Below are 19,899 nucleotides of genomic sequence, written 5' to 3' on the forward strand. Positions count from 1 at the left end.
GCCCCTCCCTACTCTCCCCTCTCCACCCAGCCCCACCCCTCCGACGTGGACAGACATACACAATTAATCCCCTGCCTCCTGTGAATTAATCCTGGTTGGGCTTCCAAGTCCACTACGTTTCCCACCAGTATAATTGAAACCCCAAGTATAAACACGTGACGCACCCCTAAAAAGAAGGCCGCTGAGCCAATGGCAAGCCAGAAGGGGGCAGCTGGCTCGCATATATAAAGGACTGAGTCAGACCAGAGAGATCATGGTCCATAGTGGTGTTCAAGTGCAGAGGAGTGTCACATAAAACCAGCAGTATCCACGGACAGCAGGTGATGTGACAAGAGCTAGTCTTAAGAGGCTGTAAGTTAAACCTTCCACTCGTTGCAGAGTATTACAAGATGGTGTATTTGTGGCTCAAGCGGCAAAGTAAATAAGAAGGTTATGCTTGCATGGGGGTGCTGGTGGAAGTGCAGGCTTTAGAGCAGAGGTCTGCAGAAGGCAAGGAAGCCACATGGCGAGAGCAGTTTTAACAGCCGGAGGTTCGTTAAAGAAAGCGAGCTGCCTTCCAGCAGACTAACAGGGTGGCCTGCTGGAAGGCTACAGCGGTGGACATGGCGGAGGTGAGACGGGGGGGAGGGGGACAACCTGGGAGCCCCCAGTGCCACTTTGGCGTTTCCTGCTACTCATAGCAGGTCTAAGAGGCGACCTAACCAAGCTGCGTGTGCGCCTGTGGAGCTGTGAGTGTGTGGTCTGGAGTGGCGTGTCGGCGAGCACGGAAACTGAAGCAGCTCGGCAACCCGAGGTGGAAGGCAACAAGCTCACACGGGACAATGTGAAAACTGCGTGTGTAGTCGCGTTAAGACTTCGTTGGAACAGCGGGTTGTGTTATGGGTTGTGCCTGGGGCACTGCCATACTGAAATTGTGGCGATTCCTCGCTTTTTAGATGTGGATTAAATTTGACGGCTATATGCGCAAGCTCTCGTGTCCGTGACCATCGCACTCCACCCATGGTACTCGACTTATGCCCTTTATTTTTTAAATAACTCAAACGGGGTACGGCAGGTGAGGGTTTTTCTGACCCCCCCCCCCCCCCCCCCATAAGTCCCTGGTGCTCATGCCAGAGCCACCAACAATCAAGCGAACAGGATAACTTTGTTCGGCAATGTTGTAACATTATGTACAGCGGGAGGTTGTGGTAGTTACGTTTTTGGTTTGCCAATTTGTGATATCGCTTTAGTCTCTAAGGATAAGAGGACCGAGCTTTGTTTAACCTCTTGTTCTCTTGTGGGATCCAGTTTGATCTTGGCGTGTTCTTCCGAAAACTCGACTTCATTCACTTACGCCTTCTTGAGTCACCCGAGTCCCTTCCACTGACATAGCTGACACATCACGCAAGCGCCATCTCCTAGACATGCATTTGGCGAGTCTCGGCTCCTGACAAAGGACCGATCTGAGCCGGTGTTTGGGCCCTGTCTGAAAGGTGTAGAGCAGCTTTTCTTGCCTCCGGTCAGCATTTCCCCACTGAAGAGGTCTTGTAGTGGTATTTTTTTGTGTGTGTTCTCTTCAGAGTAACATTGGTCTCGTCTCAATGTGTACATCTCTAAAAGGATAATTGTGTAATTTAAATCGTACATTGTGTAAGGAGGATATTTGAACGAAAACAATAAGTTGAATAGCCCTCTTCTGCTTGACTCATTGGGCCAACCCAGATGAAGGAAACAAAGTAATTAAATAACCTAAAAACTGGGGAGTGCTTGACAGGTATTAAAGTTCCTTATCTTTCATTGTTTTTTTTAGGCGTTTTGTTCGAAATTGTAACTCGATACAACTCTGTCAATGATTAAGCACCACAAACAAGTCCATATCACGTGTTCAGGGTTGCTCGGGTTCGATTTTAAAAGGAATGTATCCCTGGTGTAAAGTCTAAAGCAGTCTTTGCGAAAAACATAGTCGCGACCTAATGAATGGTTAAGTTGCAATTTTATTTTTCACTTGGACTGTCATTCTATACTCGCAGAAGACGCCTTAGCAGATGAGCAGAGCTATGGGTGGATCCTCCTCTTCACCCATTGCTCCTACTGTTGCATCTGAGGAGCTCACTTGCTCCATCTGCCTGGGCACGTTCGACTGCCCGTCCACGCTGAGCTGCGGCCACTCCTTCTGCATGCGGTGCTTGGAGGATGCGTGGGAAGCAGCCGGGAGTCACTCGTGCCCCCATTGCAGAGCCGAATTTACGCAGAAGCCGCAGCTGAGCAGGAACGTGGCGCTCGCCAACCTCGTGGAGCAGCTTAATGTGGCTGATAAAGTGGCTCTCCAAGTTCCCTGTGACAGCTGTCTGGGTGGTAATGAACCTGCTGTGAGAACCTGCCCGGTGTGCGAGATGTCCTTCTGTGAGCCCCATGGTAAACATCATCTGCAGAACCCGAATTTCAAGGACCATGAGCTGACGGAGCTGCGTGCCAACACCGAAGCTCGCAAGTGCAAGTTGCACAAAAAGCGTCTCGAGTTCTACTGCGCTCAGGACGAGAGACTGGTCTGCACGAGCTGCGCCATCGTGGGGGAGCACGCAGGACACAAATGCATCAGCGTGGAGGATGCGCACGAGGCACGGAAGGTGAGTGAAGCCACTAGGATACAGGATCCGAGGGGATTGCACCGGTGCGTGCCTCTGCAAAATTAACAATCTAGCAGATTGTACGCAATCACTTGGCTATCTTTAGTCGCACTATAAATTAGTCTGTGCAGACTTATAAACTTCACGTCTTCCCAAAAAAATCCTATAATTCCTTTTTGCTTTTTGTGAAGATATCTCATTGTAAGATTGACCTGCCAAAACAGACTTGGATGCATCATCCACTTTAAAATGAATATTTGTTTCATACAGAGAATGACATACAACTAATTTGCCATCTGTCATGCAGAGAAAACCAATAAAGACGTTAAATTGCACCATCCTTATTCCAATAGGCTACGCTGCATGATTCACGTTTTTTTTATGGATGTTTGAGCTCGATCAATTGCCTCTCCCCCCCAGCTTGCATTGCTCCATAATGGTTTGTGCAGCTGGGATTCAGAGTTGGGTTTGTGGATACACTCGCACAGTAACTCTTCATTACAGAAACCAATAGAGGAGAAGACGAGAGAAGTGGAGGAAAACAAGAATGAGGCCGAAGAGTCTGTAAAACAGATGGAGGCTGTTCGCAAGAATACGCAGGTGTTGAATCTAGGCATGGCTCTGGTCTCTAAACATTCACTTCGATATTTCCCAACTGAGTGCAGCTCTGCTGGTTTTTTTAGAACTTTGTAACATTCATTTTCAAAAGTAATACGTTACAAGGGGGGGAGGTGTTTACATTGCTTTATACTCGTTTTGAATGCAGTCTGAAAGATGTGTACACCCATCCATGGATGTATTGCTATTGCTTTACTGGTTAAACATGTAATTTTTATCCAAAGACCAACGGTAAATACGTATACAAACATTAGTTTTTTTATAGTTAGAATTGATTTAATTATAATTTACATGTACTTGCAGGAGCCAATTACCAAAACCAAAGATTACATCGCAGGTGTTTTCATTTGCATGAGGAAGGCGTTGGATGAGGAGGAGAGGATTGCGTTCCAGTGCATGGAACTGAAGGGGCGCGAGCTGCTGTCACCGATTGACGAGCGCATCGCTCATTACCAGCGGGAGATCGGAATGCTACAGCAGACAGCCACTCGCCTGCAGGTGCTCGAGGAGGAGAAGGACTCGCTCACTTTTATGCAGGTGAACCATTCTAGATTTGAAGCTTTCGTGACTGCAAGGATTCGTACGCTTTGGTTTTATCGGTAAAGTCACGTAAGTAAAATAAAATAAAACGATTAAATCACGACGTTTCGGAGGCAACACAAGCTTCCGTCTTCAGGTGGAACAGTCACAGCAAGATCGCTGCATCAAGACGCTTGATCAAGACGCTTGATGCAGCGATTTTGCTGTGACTGTTCCACCTGAAGACGGAAGCTTGTGTTGCCTCCGAAACGTCGTGATTTAATTATTTTCTATTTTATTTTACCTACGTGACTTTACCGAAAAAAACAAAGTAGGTGAACCATTGTTTGTCTGAACTTCGCATCGTACATAGCCAACCGTGCTAATCGGAGGTAAGTGTACAATATTAACGAGGCCTCTGCAATAAAGATGGCTCTTGGTTAGAGATTTGCTATTTCCATGACTTTGCAACAGAGCATTCATAATAAACCTGTATAGCAACTGAAGTGATTGACATTTTTAAGATGAAGTATACCAAAAAACAAACTCTACATTTGGCAATGACACTACTTTTACAAGTAAAACCTGTGTAAAAGGCACAGTGTTGGTCGATGGCCCTTGATAATCACGTGTATAAAGAGTCCAGAGTGGTTAATAGTTGGACTGCACTTTGCACCATAGATCCTGATGATAATTACATTTTAAAATGTGTTTTTCTGAGGACCAGTTTCTAAGACTTACACGAAATAGTTGCTTATCTGTTGCTAGTTTAACAAACCCTTAAATAATTAAGTGTATCACCAAATACACACGTTAGCATTATACGTTTTAAAAATGTTAAATGTAATTCTGGGTAGTCTGGAGGTGAGGTCTTCAAAACCCCCATTTCCATAATTTAGCATTTCTGAGGTCAATTAGGATCTCAATGGGATTGGAGATGATCTCCTTTAGATACAGACCTAGACGTTTTGAGCTGAGACACTTTCCCGGGCATCGGAGCATCACTGCTTCAGGCTAAGGCACAGTCCCTGGTCTTCACGAATTCCAGTCTACTTCTCAGTCTCGGTAGCTCTAGGTATGCTGCTCAGACCCAGACCACTTCGCAAACTAAAACTAAACCATTTTACCAGGCCCACACCTCCGGTAATGTCGCAGACTTTGATCTCTCATACTCCCCCACCCCCCGCCCCCGCATTCAGAATTATTATTGTAAAAACCCACGTGCAATACTCTTTCAAATTATTTTACAGCAGAGCCACTGCTACAATTGCACGTATATTGTTTATTCCAACTATGCAACTGTTAATTAACCCTGTGACACAGGATACATCATCATTGCAAGTCGGTTGCAAATGTAGTGAAGTAAATTGAAGTATCATTCACTTCGTGATGCTTTCCTTTGGCCAAACTGTCATTTCAAAAGTTTAATTCTAGTTGAGAGTTAATTTAGTTGCTTTAAGCGAATTCTCCGAAGCAGTATCCAAGTATGAATTGTAGAATTGGAGGAGCTCTTGAGCAATGTAAGGATAATATATCTCAAGCGCTTGTTTTTGGAATTCCTAAACCTTTAATTACTTCAACAGTTCAACCCTTAATGTTACGTGCCAGCAGCATTGTATAACTTTTACTTTACACAGAGTTAATTGATCAACATATTCTAATACACTTTGGTTCTTTCGGTAAAGTCTTGTAGGTAGAAAAAAAATATATCACGACGTTTCGATCGCAAAACAAGCGGTCGTCCTCGGGCGGAAGAAATAATCCAGCAGTGGAACTGCGAAACCAGGAAGAAACGCAGCGAGAGAGCTGTTACAACAACAAGAGGTTATATCTGGCGAAGGCCAAGCAGGCGGTCTGGGCTGGAAATTAATTCCATCCCCGCACGTCAGTTGTGTAAATGGGGGAGATTTTATTTTTCTACATACGTGACTTTACTGAAATAACCTAAGAGTGTGGATTCCTACAGTCACGAATGCTTCAAATCAATATATTTTAATTTGTTTAAGTTTTTAATAATGTGTGCGAATTTCAAAATCTTCATCGGGAAAAAGATATAGAAATAATTTGTCCCATGGTGTAGAGTAGTGTCCAACACTTGTCCACTCTATCTCGAGGCTATGTATGCCCTGCGAAGAAACAGCCATTGGCCAAAACGTCACCTCTTGTAGACAACTTTTTAAGGCATCATTATTCATAAATGCGTAGTGGCATAGCGCTGGCTGCTGGCAGAAAAAGTGATCTGCGGTGTATGGCAGTTCTGATGTCAGCAGGCCAGGATTATACGAGAGGGGCATCTAGGGGAAAGGGTCACAGAAGGGACCCACCATGTACCCTCTAGTAGGTTCCAGAAAGAGGGCGTGGTTGGGGCGGAGTGAGGCCACGCCGACAGTAAAAGAGGGGCCCCTGTGGAAGACCTTGGGGCTGTTAGGAGTGGGGATCCCTGTCGTGCTGCTGAAATCCATCATCACCATTCTACTCATCTTCACCATTCTTCTTGTCGTTGTCTCCATCTTTACCATCTCGGGGCGCCACCAGTCGGCCTACTAACTGTTCTAAGCGGTGTTGCTGATAATGCATTAACCCCGATGGTGCTCGTTAAATAAAGCCATGCCTCCCAAGTCTTATCGTCCCTGAGTTAGTCACTACAAATGTCTTGGGTTTTTCTGTGCTTGGCCTCCTGCCCAACAGTAGCATCAAATAATAGTTTCATGCAAGCCTCGTACAATACCATAATGCCTGGAAAACTTATGGAATATTACATTAACATTTCCCAGACGTTTATTAAAATGTAACTTTAGTTTTCTGTTTTGTTATGTGTTGAGAGTAGATGAAGTGGTGGCTGTTCATCCCATTTTTAGGTATCTCAAGTGACCTCTGGTCTTCCCATGAGGTTATTTGCCAGACCAAACATTCATATTCCTACTCTTTGGTTCTGTCGGTAAAGTCACATAGAGAAGAAATAAATTGAATCACTAGGTGATTAAATCACTAGGTTCTTGAATTTATTTTATACCTAAGTGACTTTATCGAAAGAACCAAAGGGTGGATTCCTGCAGTCACGAAAGCTTCAAATCAAGATATTCATATTCCTGTGTATCGCATTGTGAAAATTACTGTCATGGAGAGTCACATTTAACACCTCTCACTCTCTCCCACAGGGATATCTGGAGGAGACGCACAGGTACAATCTCTAATCACATTTAAACAAAGTGGTGCTGTGTGAGAGACATGGGCTGTGGAAGAGATCACACCTAATGAGGAGGGACTGTAAGACATGAGCTGATGTGATATATGGCCTATGTATCAGGCATGGACTGTGTGGTACACGTTTGATTATGCTGTGCTCATACATTGCGTAATGTAGCTGTGTCGAGCAAATTTGTCTCCTAACTTTTGTTCCAGGACAAACGTCACAAAGAAATCCCCACCACCAGTTCCACCTTCCCTGGACCCGACCACAATCTATTCCCTCGAAAGAGTTGTGGACAAATTCCTTCCGTTCATCCGTGAGTTTATCAGTACAAATTTAGAGGTGGCGTTTGTGTATTCGCCAGAGATCGCATCTCTTCCACACGCACACCTGATTGAGCTCTCTGGCGCTGTTTTCAAGCATCTGTGTACTTCATTCTCTCATTGCACCTTTGTGGTGCAAAAATAAGTTAAACATGCAACCCATTCATTCGATGTGTTTTACCACCAAATGTAGCTCGCTCAACACAATTCTGTAGTCCAACTACCATGATTGAACTTGTATATACGGAAACATAATGGTGCCGAGATCATCGTTCTTGATGACCTTGGGTGCCAACAGTTCTTCACTACTATATCAAATTTAAACGGCCATGACGCAGATTATTTTGCTATCGAGAACCATGTTGGTCAATTTGTTTTCTCGCCAAACCGTCTCTCACCTTACATCTGCTCGACAAACGCTTTCCACATGCGACTTTTCTACACTGGCAAACCTAACCACTCCCAGAAACAACTGAAAATCTGTCCCTAAGCAATCAAAGCTTGACTTGGTAAATCGTAAATGGGCATCCTGTCCAGTTGGTTCTCATCCTTTCTAGTCGTTAGACATAACTCTTTCAAACAACATCTGCAGATTTTTCGATTTCCACCAGTAAGGGATACATCTGGGGCAAATTCTTCACCTGCATGAAGAGGCCACTATTAGTATGCTGCAGTGGAAAATCGACTGACAACATTTAAATAACGCCGTCAAACAGTGGGTGCCTGGTAAGTTGGGTAATATCCAAACGTAATACCTCAAGGCTTATCCCGATGGTATACCTGGCATTGTGTTAAAATATGTTCTCGAACTTAAGTTTTTTGTAGGCTCTTCGAGCTGTCACAGCAGCCACGATGTACAAGTAACTTGAAATCTTGGTTCATGCCAGTACCAAAAAAAAGTAAACGTGTAATTGGCCAATAGTTGTTTCTTCATTACTCTAAAAAGTTCTCTCCTCGGCAATTTGTTCAATCACTTTTGAGAGTGCAATTCCAGATCAATGATCGGTATGGGTTCTGTAAAGCATGGCAAGCAGGTGCCCTGTTGGCGGATGCAACTTAATTTTGGTGGTCAAGCCTGAAACAGTTTGGAGAGTCAAGACCATAGCCTCCGACCGCTCGATTATTTGGTATTCCACGCCAATTGCCAAGTTACCATTTTTGGCGTACACTAATCTGCAAGTTTGAATTCACGTTGTAGGTCAATATATTTGGTAGCTGATGGTAGCCCATATGATGCCTTAACCATTTCGTTCTGTTCCACAAGTCTTTGTTTTTACTTTTAACTTTTTTTTATTTGGTGCCTTCCACTCAATAAAATCCCTTCCCAGATCATAGTCCTCATGATTCACAAGTTAATTAACAGACATGCAGCTGCTCTAAGTACATATACTTCACTGTCGATCAGCAGTTACTTGTCACCCAAATCAAGAGTCGTGTTCAACTACGTAATAAACACCCAGTCAGTGATAATACCAAAGAAGATAGCAAACTCCAGTTCTTACACGCTTAACAATGCTCCCAATACATAATAAAACACAGCAATCTCAACCTGCCTGTCATTGAATGGGTAAGGAGGCATCCAGAACCTTGGTCTTGAGTTTAAATCCCTTTGGCATAGCGGTGGGCACTTTTTACTGTGCCTTAAGTGATACTTCCGATTCCGTGCCATAGCTAACATCGGTGCTGAATGCGATCTATAAATATATCCTGAGCCTCTTCATCATCCTGCACTGACAATTATGGTAAACCTCGGTCAATCAACCCCGATATGACCGATAGTGGGAATAGGCCTTCATCCACCAACGAAGTGACAAGGGGATGAAGTTCTTGTAGATCAATAATGCAATTTGCATGTATATATTAAACCCTTTTAATTAATCAAATACTTCCATGAGACCTCCTTTTCCAGTAGCAAAAACTGAGTAACTCCGAGTTTACTCTGGTTCGTTGTTTTTGAGTTGTGCGCCTTTTGGCGTCATTTGGTCGAACACCATATGAGACTGGGCTCTAACAAACGCTGTCTCTGGTGTGGACCAATCAATTTCAAGGACAATGCACCATAAATTATCAGTGCTGTTTTTGTTAGCATTTTGACCGCAGTTATTGTGGTTAATGCAAACATGATCCCTTGTAAAAAAAAGTGTCAGTTTTGTTGCCAGATAAAAGGGAATTTTTTTATCATAATAAAATACTCTTTAACGCACCTTGTATATAAAAAATACATCGTTATGCATCCTAAGTTTATTAGTGCACATGTATATATTATATTGTTTATTCTGTTATACATTATTTCTGTGCTATCCTTTACTAAAGATGGACATTCACGAGCTATGGGCATAATCTCAATCCATAACGAATTCCTATTTGACTCGCTCCTTGGCCTCGCCCATAAATGTAAGACTTATTATTATACTGCTTAGTTTCATCATTTGTTTCTTTAAGTTATTTCTCCTATAGATGTTCTCTTGCTTTTATTGAGGCTTTCTTGTTGGCACTTCAGTTTCTCCTTATGTCATACATTTTTGAAGATGAAGGTCACACGCTAACCTTGTGCTCTGATTCGAGACTTTTACATTTGCACTGAAAGCCGCAATCTACATTCACATTGTGGTTTTTGAAGGCGAGGTGACGGCCAGCAAGCTTGGTGCTCTTCTGCCTTTTACCTCTGTCCCATTTTTGAGGACTCGTTGACAGTGATCACAATTGGTTTCCCTAGCGGTACAAAGAGTCCACAATATCATGATGGAATGATTGAGCTTGTGTCAATAGACTTGGTGATATCACAAATGAGTACACGTCTAGCGGTCAATTGTGCCACGCACGAGACGGTGAACTTGCCCGGGACTGACATGGCAATCGTGAGTCTTGATCTATGCGTCTGAACTTGTCTTTTGCTTTTCCAGGCGATGAAGACCGAGCTGCCCTGGGTGAAGTCGCCACAGCCGACCCAACTATCTGAGCATGAGGCGAACTCGCCTACCACCCCTCCTCCCTTGGGACGACCTTTCAGGACGTGAGCAGGGACCAATTTGAAGCTCAAGTCTGAAATGCACGTGGTGACTGACATGAGCGAAATGTCACTGCGCCCTACCGCTGGAACTGGCATTTTGCGACCCCCCATTACGTAACATATTATTATATGATAGGACAATAGTCTGAGTCCATACTTGGCAATAAGTAACGGCAAATCGGTTATAAGTGACTCAGAATTGTGCGCAATTGCGTATACAGTACACAACTTCCCTGAAGGCATCAACACCTTCAGCGAGCGCGATGCCGATCACACATGGTTCGAATTAGACCCTCGATCGATGGCTGCGCCATCGCCGGACGCACGTCGAATAAAAGCAAGGGACAAGTCCTTACTAACAACTCCGATAATTTTTCATTGCTGGAGGGGTTGCCCCGCCCCCCCGCCTGAAAATCCTGGCTCTGCCATTGACTACACATACACAAGTGAATCCAAAAATATTGTATTTCTGATTGGTCAATTGAGAGTACGCATCTTTAACTCGAAGCGAAGTACACGTGTTGTGCAATTTATGATTCACATCAACATTAATGGATGTGTGCAGTGAACAATTTGCATTGGCGACGTATGTTGCGAAACGTTCTACGTACACACGTTTGGATGCCTAGCAAATATTTGAATATAGAAAAAAGATAGTTTTTTGGAAAACACAGGGCACAACTTAATATTCAAAAATAATGCAGCGTAACCTCCATGTAAGCTGTGGTGGCTGATGGGTTCTTAGCTCCATGAAAAGGTTTGAAGGGTTAGTGAACTAGATATTAAATGTATTACTTTGAATTAAAGTACGATTCAATAATTATAAAAATAACATACGTTATTTTTCATTATATAGTCGGTATGAAAAACTTTGGTACGAATTAATTATCCATGACATTTACCAATTTTATTGATCGATTTTAATAATTACACAACTTATTCACGATTATGGTGCAGTCTTTGAGTATTATCAATGGTCAATTATGCATATAGTCGATGGCAATTACGCATGATCAGGAGCGATTGTCGATTATGAGAGATATTATGACTTTGAGTTCAATGTTATTTTGTCATATAAAGTTAACAATTAATTTATATAGCCTCATTAATTAGGTTATTGGATTTTACGTTGTCTACAATATTGTATTAATCGTGGTACATGTTTGTGACGGGCACACCTCTGGTTGGCTCCTTGTCCCGGTCACGTGATGCACTTCAACCAATCCGTGCCGCGTCATCACAGAATGACAATAACAGACCTGGGTGTTTATATATATTTATAGTGACTCCTGAGTAATGCAGTTCATGACATGAGCATGTGAAAGAAGCACAAGAAATCAAGACCGACCCCCCCCCCCCCCTCCAATCAACCAATACAGACACTCTAGTGATAGTAGATGTATCATACACTAAATGTAATAATACAATTTAATATTGTGTTTGTTCTCTGTACTTTCCTCTGTGATATTTACACTCGGTAATTGTTAGACACACGTGTACAAGGAATTATATTATTTGGGTCTTTCGGTATAGTCGCGAACATGGGTTCAAAGAAAATGGCAAAAAGTAACAAACTACGACCTTTCGATCACAACACAAGCGATCGTCATGTAATTTCTGTTATTTTTTTGAAACTATCTATGTGACTTTGGCAATGCACTGCTGGATTATTGCCTCGTACTACTGAATGGGTCTGGGTGCTCTTTGCCAATATTTTACCACGGGTTGGTGCGTGTTTGTGAAGGGAGGACAGACGTCTAAACACAACTACCGTGCTGCTGCACAGCCCTCTACTGCCCAGGATATGTGTATCGTGGTCACTGATCCGAGCACTATGCAGGCTCAATGTTGCATAGCTTCTGAGATGTTACAAAATTGTGCACATTCCGATAAATGACAAAGTGACTGAGGTAGATTCAATGATGGCATATTATTAGGTCCCTGTACTTTCACTGGGTCTACCTTAATTTGGAACACAGTGCCACCGACATAACTCAACAAATCGATTAAGTGTTGATTTGAAGTCCAGATCAAGATTTTAATGTGGTTCTAAGCTAAGCTCAAACTACTCTTTGGTTCTTTCAGTAAAGTCACGTAGGTATAAAAGATAAAATATATATCACTACGTTTCGATCGCAACACAAGCGATAGTCCTCAGGCAGAAAAAATTAATCCAGCAGCAAAACTGCTGAACCAGGAAGAACACAGCGAGAGAACTGCTACAAGAGGTTATATATGTTGACCAAGGGCAAGCAGACGGGGTCCGAGCTGGAAAGGAGTCCCATCCCCACACGCAAGCACATCAGTTATGTTTATGGGGGAGATTAGGGAGAGACAGATTAGGGAGAGAGGTTAGCATGTCAAAGCAAATGAGCATCTGTCGCTGCACAAGAGGACCATCGCCACATATGCGCACACCAGCAGTGTTAATGGGAAATTAACACCATGTTGATGGGAAAGATTAGGCAGAGAGATCAGGGAGATTAGCAAGTTAATGTCACGTCTTTTTGTAACAAGCTGCGGTGCTGCCAACTGCGCTGTGAGAGGCAAGCACGTCAACGCAAGAGAACCACCATAACGGTGGTTACGACAGTGAGACACACAGCCCATCTCTGTCTCACTGGCGTAACCATCGATAGATCGAGGCAAAGGGAGCAGAGGTGGCCATGTTAGTGAGACCCCAGACCGTTAAGAGGCACCCAACAGGGCAATGCAACTCAGTCGGAGATAACAGCCAAACGGCAGGAAGGATGGAAAGTACCACGGCAAGTTACGACTTGTTAATAACGTCCTTCCAATGATTGCTCAGCTTATACCCATCTTCTCGGTTGAAATTATCTCCGTGTTTAACAATCTGGATGACTTCATGGACTATTCTTTGATGGTAGCCAGAAGGTTTTCAAAGTACCTTGGTCTCGGAAAAACAATATCGTGTGAGCCCACTGCATAATAACAATGATCAGCCACGGCATGGGTATTGGTTCTGCCATGTTTCAAATCTGCCTTGTGTTTGCGAATATGGTCCAAGACATATCGTTTTGTTTCCCCAATGTAACTGCTGCCACACACACAACTTAATTTGTAGACACCATGGTATTGCATGTCAGGAATGACATCTTTCGCAGATGGGATCAAATCACGGATGTTGTGTACTGTATTGAATCTGACCTGGATCTTGTGTTTTTCTTTAAGATTTTGGAAATAGTTTTGGTAACACCTGCTATGTATGGCAGGGTGATGGATTTGATTAGGTCCTCAGATGGTTGTCTCCTTATGGTTGGGGATACAGCTTTGCGGATTGTGCGGTCTCAGTGTCCATTTATCTTGAGGGCTTGGTGTGTGTGCTCCAGTTCACTGGCTAGGTGACGCTGGTCGGAGATGCAGCGGGCCCGATGGTGTAGTGTTTTGATGAGGGAATTCTACTGGTCGTGGGAATCAGGCCTTGGATAGGAATCCTTGTGGGTGGCGTTCCTGCAGATGGAGTTTCCCAACGAGCCATCGGGCCTCTTCTTAATCAAAACATCCAGGAATGGTAGCTTGCCGTCATTTTCCACGTCCATGGTGAATTTGATGGATGGGTGTATGGAATCGATGTGGTTGAACAATTGGTTCAGTGCTGGCTGGCCAAATGACGAAAGTGTCATCTACTTATCTCTTCCAAAGGGAAGGACGTAGGGTGGATGTCAGGATGGCATCTGTTTCAAATTTCTCCATGAAAACATTCGCTACCACTGGTGATAATGAATAACCCATAGGGGTACCTTAATTTTGTTTGTAAAATGTACCATTCCAGGTGAAGTACGTGTTGGTAAGGCAGTGCCTCACCAAAGTTGATACATCCGGATGCAGTCCCTGTTGGACCAAGTCTTCAATGATTGCTATGGTGCCAGGTACAGGTACCTGTGTGAACAATGAGACCACATCGAAAATGACAAGCAAATCATCTGGAGACAGTGAAATGTCCTTAATTAGAGAAACCAAGTGAGCTGAGTTGAGTACTGCTGAAGTTGTTCTTGCCCGTCAATGAAAGCAGGGTTTCGGACAGAAATTGGGCTAGTTTTTAGGTAGGTGAGTTGATGGTGGATACGATAGGATGGAATGGAGTACCTTAATGGATTTCTAAACCACCCTGGAGCTTAGCAATCATGTCATCTGGAGAGCAGCCAGCAGTAATCAGTGTCGTGTCATCTGCAAAACAGATTTACCTTGGAATGATCCAGGTCAGTGCCCAAGTCATTGACATAAAGAGAGAACAAGAGGGGGCCGTAGATTGAACCCTGTGGAAACCCTTTTGTTATCTTAACACTGTTTCACCTCCAACCAGCCATGAATACAGTTTGGGTGAGAGAAGAGGTACATTTTTAACCGTTCTACTGCGTGTTTGGAGAAACGGAGGCAACTTGGTTTACCAAGCAGGGTGTTCTGGTCTACTGTATCAAAGGCTTTGGACAGGTCAAGAAAAAGACTGGCCAAGTACTGCTTATTATCAAGGCCACTGCAAATGTGATTCGGAGAGTCTAATGCAGCAGATGTGGTGCTGTATTTTTCCGAACCCAGATTGGTTTCGATGTAATGGATTGTTGTAGGACAGGAAACTTAATTTGGTAGTTTAATAATTTTTCAAAAAATGTCATCAAAGGGGACAAAATTGAAATTGGTCGGTAGTTATTTGGATCATCTTTAGGGCCCCCTTTGTGAAGTAGACGAACATAGGAATGTTTCCATTCTAGAGGAACTGATGCTTCTTTGATGGACAGGTTGAAAATATGGGCTATAGGTTTGTATATTAGGTGACCAACAGTTAGTAGAGCAAAGACGGGAAAACTATCTGCTCCGGTAGAGGGGGACCCGTTGAGGAAGGACAGTTGTTTCAGAACATTACTTTCGTGGATAGGCTGGAAACGAAATTCGTTTAATGTTTGGACAGGGGTGTAGGAAATTGCATGAGCAAGGGTGACTCCCAATACATTATCAAAACGTCACCAGCTTCAGAAAAATGAAGGTTAAAGTTGTCCACTATTTTTTAGGGCTCTGAAAAATAGTCCCCATTTCGGTTAAGCGCAACGGGCAGATTTTCTGTGTTAGATGCATTTTTGATACATTTGATTGTTTTCCAGAAGATCCTGGCATTGCCATGTGATTCCAGGAGAGTAGAGGAAAAGTAAGCATTTTTTGCATGCCGTATTTTTTTGACGCATCTATTCCTTGAAATCCTGTATTCTACCCATGCCCAAGCCTTGTCCCTAGTTTTCATGAGCTTAGTAATCAAAGGATCAAACCATGGTTGGGCAGTTGCCTTCTCTTATTGCAGTAATGTTAGTGTGCTTTATTTTATTTGTGTATTACAGTTTATTATGTGACGATAGTAATGCCTTTAAAAAATATATAAAGGAATTAACTCTAAATCCTGCACATGAACATAGTGACTGGAATAAAAAAAAACGTTGTCCAGTCTGTGGAACCCAACACAGCCTCACGGATGTTCACTGCATCATAGTCCTGAGTATCTGCTTCTCATTGTCCACAACTCCTGTGGCGCCACGACCGTTTGAGTAGCTGGGTTCATAGGCAGAGTTACGCTAGGTTCTCCCCGCGATACATTCCTCCTGGTAATGCGTATTGGCGCCATTAATAAACTCGAGTACAGAATATCGGTGTGGTGTGATTTCTGTGTGTGTGGGCAGAACCTCGGCATGGCGTCTGTGATCTGTGTGTGGCGCGTCTGCGTGGAGAGACGGTGTGCCCGGCGTGAGCGCAGGGCTGCAGCGTGGAGGTGGCGTCAGTGATTTGAGCGTGAGGCGCGCCTGTACTGCAGCACGTACGGCCACCGTCGTTTGCGCGTGCTGGCGCTCGCGTGCGAGTTTACACAGCACGCTTTATGCAGCGTGTTTACACAGTAGGAATAGCGTTGACGGTGAGGCGTGCCCCATAGTCCTATCCCCGCCGTTATTTTCCGCTGGCATTAGCCTCTGTTTGCACAGCGGATTAAGGCTTATCCACGGGGGGAGGGCAGGAGCATTTTTATACCGCAGCCGTTTCTGTTGATTAGCGCTCAACGTATGCGGGATAACCTCGGCCGTGGTAAGCCAGCCGTTCAGTTATGGGTCTCAGAGAGGGGGCTGGCGCGGGGGGTCCGATCACTAGATCGGCGGGGGCCCGGCGAGAGGCGGCCGAAGAGGAGGAGGATGTTGGAGTGGAGAGGGTGGACGTCGGCATTCCAAACTCCATTGCACAGCTACCGCCTTTGTCGTCCAGTGGTTCTTAACCTGGGGTACACGCGTTTCTCTGGGGATGTGACATGTCCTTTCTGGGGGTGCCAGACATCACAGATTGTTTTAGAAGGTAAATCGTCGAAACACAAATTTAGCACGAGCACTTAAGTACAACTGCTTTATCCTTAGCTCTTTCGGTAAAGTCACGTTGAAGGGAAACAATTAAATAATAATATATATATAAAACAACAAAAAATTCTCACGACCTTTCGACCATAACATCATCAGGTGTGTAATGGTCGAAACGTCGTGAGAATTTTTGTATTGGTTTATATATATTATTATTTTATATGTTTCCCTTCAACGTGACTTTACCGAAAGTGCTAAGAATATGAATTACTGCAGTCACGAAAGCTTTAAATCAAAATTTACAACTGCTTTGTTTAATCAAACCCTACGTATGCATTTAATCACGTGACATCTACTTTTTTACGAGAATCATCGGGGTGCAACGCTGCTGTAAAGGTGACGAAGCACTGCTCTAGTCACACTTAATGGTTACACACTCACTTAGGATGAACCGATTGCTCTCATTAACACGGTCCTCGAATGACGCAAATAGCCAAGATTTGCATGGGAACTCCTGCACACGCATACACATTTCATCGGTGGCCTCCGATGAACCCCACATTTTCACTACTCGGCATTAATTGACGAGACATCGCCGAGTACACGCCCGTACACAAGCATCATCTTAGCTGTTGCCAGACCCTAGCACTTGACCCTGCCAAACCTGGTCAGGCCAGTTCTACCACATCTGTATAGCAATGCAATGAAGCACGTAAGCGAGTCCACATGCGTTATGTAGCCCGAAGGCGAAGTAACACGACGTGTTGACTTTAGTTTCCCCCTCGCAGAGGCGGACGGAGTAAAGTCCACGCGGCCGATGTCAACAGAAGCGCTCATGATAAGAGGCATATGACGACATTGGGACTATATATTTGTGCTCGCGTTGATCTTGTTTGGATAAAAGCACCATATGGCTACAACAATTAGGTATCGCGAGTAAAAATGTGAAGGACGCTTTTTGACTTAATCATATATATTCTCTCGTTTGAGTGCCCTGGTGAATCGAGGAATAACAATTCATGCAAATTATATTGTAAATTAATTGCTAATTTGGAATTCAATGTTCACGGGCAAAACGTGAATGCGAATAAGACGGAACAAATGGAACAAACAATAAAAACAAGATGGAAAAATTGAGATACATTATTTTAGCGAATCGTGCCCCGAAATCCTGACGATTCCTCAACTCGCCAAGGGTGTGATTCTTCACTTTCCAAATCCTACATTTTGTCTCTGACGTTAAAAACTAAAAATTCCCCGGGTGGTACTCTCTTATTGAAGATACATGGAATACTAATGTGTGTATTAGTAACCAATAGTGGGTGTCCCCCACTTTCTGTAAACTTTAAAAACACACCACAAAGCATGTTTGGAAAATTGAGATATTGAAAATGTAATGGCACGTTTTATTCAGCACTATTAAGAAACGTGCCATCCTTAGAACATCCATGAGTTGCCAATGTGTTAATTTTAAAATGTGATATTGTTTGTTTTTAATCCCGTTGTTCTTTGTCGACAACTACGCACGTATTCATTGCGTTCCGAGAATTGAAAAACCAGATGGCAAAGTCAATTAGCACCAGAATGAGAAGTTGGACAACAAAGCATCAGAGGCATTGATAGCTGGGCATGATAAGAATCACGATTGCTTGTGAACCTATCGTGAGGCTATTGAATATTTCCTTCCCAGGGAATTGTTGGCAAAACGTTCGTTGTAGTATACAGCAACTTCCCTTAATACATACTCTTTGGTTCTTTCGGTAAAGTCACGTAGCTTTAAAATAAAATAAATAACGACGTTTCGATCGCAACACAAGCGGTCGTCCTCAGGCGGATAAAAGTATCATCCAGCAGTGGAACTGCTAAACCAGCGAGAGAGCTGTTACAACAAGATGTTATATACGTGGCGATGGGCAAGCTGGAAAGAAATTCCACCCCCATTCAACACTAAGTACCTCTGTTGTGTTAATGGGGGGATTAGGGAGAGAGGGATAATGGAGAGAGATTAGCATGAACGAGCTTCCGTCGCCGCATAAGAGTGTCATGCCCGCATTTGCGCACAACAGCAGTGTTAATGAGAGATTATCACCATGAGAGATTTGAGTTATACACCAATATTGAGTGTGCACTGAAATATTGTCCAAGCTATAGGCTGTTGTCAAGTAAACCTGACTATTGTTTGAGGCGTGAAGAGGCTTGGAGTGTCTGAATTGTCACTTGCAGTCTCCGTTCAAACCTGTGACTGCCTGAACGCACTTGACCTCCAAGCGTGTACAGCAACGGGTCCTCGCAAACCAAGTGACTCCCAAAGCTGCTGCTGACAAACTCGCAACGTGCCGTGGCATTCCAGATGGTGTTAACATGTGCAAAAAATTCTACTTGATAATGATTTGTGACGTCATCGGATCCGCGTAGCCTACCTAGCGTTACACACAGCATAGAGTGTCAGGCGTTAGGCACATGTCATCAAAACTGTATGTATAATTCCCATCAGTGATCCTTATCTAAACCTTTCCTGGGCCTCCCCTAAGTCGACTCAGCCTTAAATTAGTACTTGGTGGGGAGACAAAGGCGGCCATACATGATGCTGGCCACCCCACCACCTCGTGTGCTGTCAGGCTTCATAGGAGCTCACTAACAGCACTTGCCAATTAATGGATATACAGGTGTGTCTCGCTTAACGAGCAATATACGTTCCACGGAAATGTATCTTTAAGCGAAAATGTGTTAGACGATCCATTGACTCCCATGTTAAAAGCTGAGATACAACTTTTAACCACCTTTTCAACGTGAGAAATACAAATATTTATTTTAAAGTAATCAAACAACAAATGTAACTCCACACCTGAAGAACCACAGTGCTTGCAGGTGCCTACCCTCAGCGTCTGCTATTAATTAGAACCACCCCTATCAATCCCAACCCACCGCTCCCCCACCCTCCCATTATATCGCCACCACGAGGCCCTCCCTCCCCCACCCCCACTTCTTTCACACCGTACGTAACCAACCGTGCTAATCGGGGGGGGGGGGGAGGGTGGTGGTGCGGGAGGACAACAAGCTAAACACAGAAAGTAGTTCTAAAGAAATTTGTTTTCAATTTTAGATTTAAAAGTGTGCATAGCTCCAGTGGCTTCCTAATATCGGAAGGAAGAGCGTTCCAGATGGCCGCAGAAGCGCATCTGAAAGTGCACGACGCAAACAACAAACCATGTAAGTATGATGAACTTCTTCCCCACGGTACGTAGCCAATAATGCCTATAGGAAGTGCGGGGGGAGGGCGACAAACTAAACA

General features: G+C 43.9%; 1 protein-coding gene across 7 annotated transcripts; it reads left to right on the top strand.

The window, feature by feature from the left end:
• The first annotated feature begins 216 nt into the window (after positions 1-216).
• On the top strand, positions 217-13,567 carry LOC116957101 (E3 ubiquitin/ISG15 ligase TRIM25-like). 7 transcript variants are annotated; one of them, XM_032979059.2, is made up of 7 exons: positions 217-320; positions 2,010-2,606; positions 3,111-3,206; positions 3,528-3,761; positions 6,902-6,924; positions 7,146-7,249; positions 10,160-13,567. In XM_032979059.2, the coding sequence occupies exons 2-7, from the start codon at positions 2,025-2,027 to the stop codon at positions 10,213-10,215; spliced, it is 1,095 nt and encodes a 364-aa protein (XP_032834950.1). In that variant the 5' UTR covers positions 217-320; positions 2,010-2,024; the 3' UTR covers positions 10,216-13,567. The 7 variants fall into 7 exon arrangements, with proteins under 7 accessions (XP_032834950.1, XP_032834954.1, XP_032834953.1 ...); XM_032979062.2 differs by having other exon boundaries at positions 244-611; positions 3,585-3,761; XM_032979058.2 differs by having other exon boundaries at positions 245-611.
• The last annotated feature ends 6,332 nt before the right edge of the window (positions 13,568-19,899 follow it).

The sequence above is a fragment of the Petromyzon marinus genome, chromosome 69, assembly GCF_048934315.1.
Source record: "Petromyzon marinus isolate PM22_M1 ecotype Great Lakes invasive population chromosome 69, UKy_Petmar_22M1.pri1.0, whole genome shotgun sequence".
In the NCBI taxonomy this organism is placed as follows: domain Eukaryota; kingdom Metazoa; phylum Chordata; class Hyperoartia; order Petromyzontiformes; family Petromyzontidae; genus Petromyzon; species Petromyzon marinus.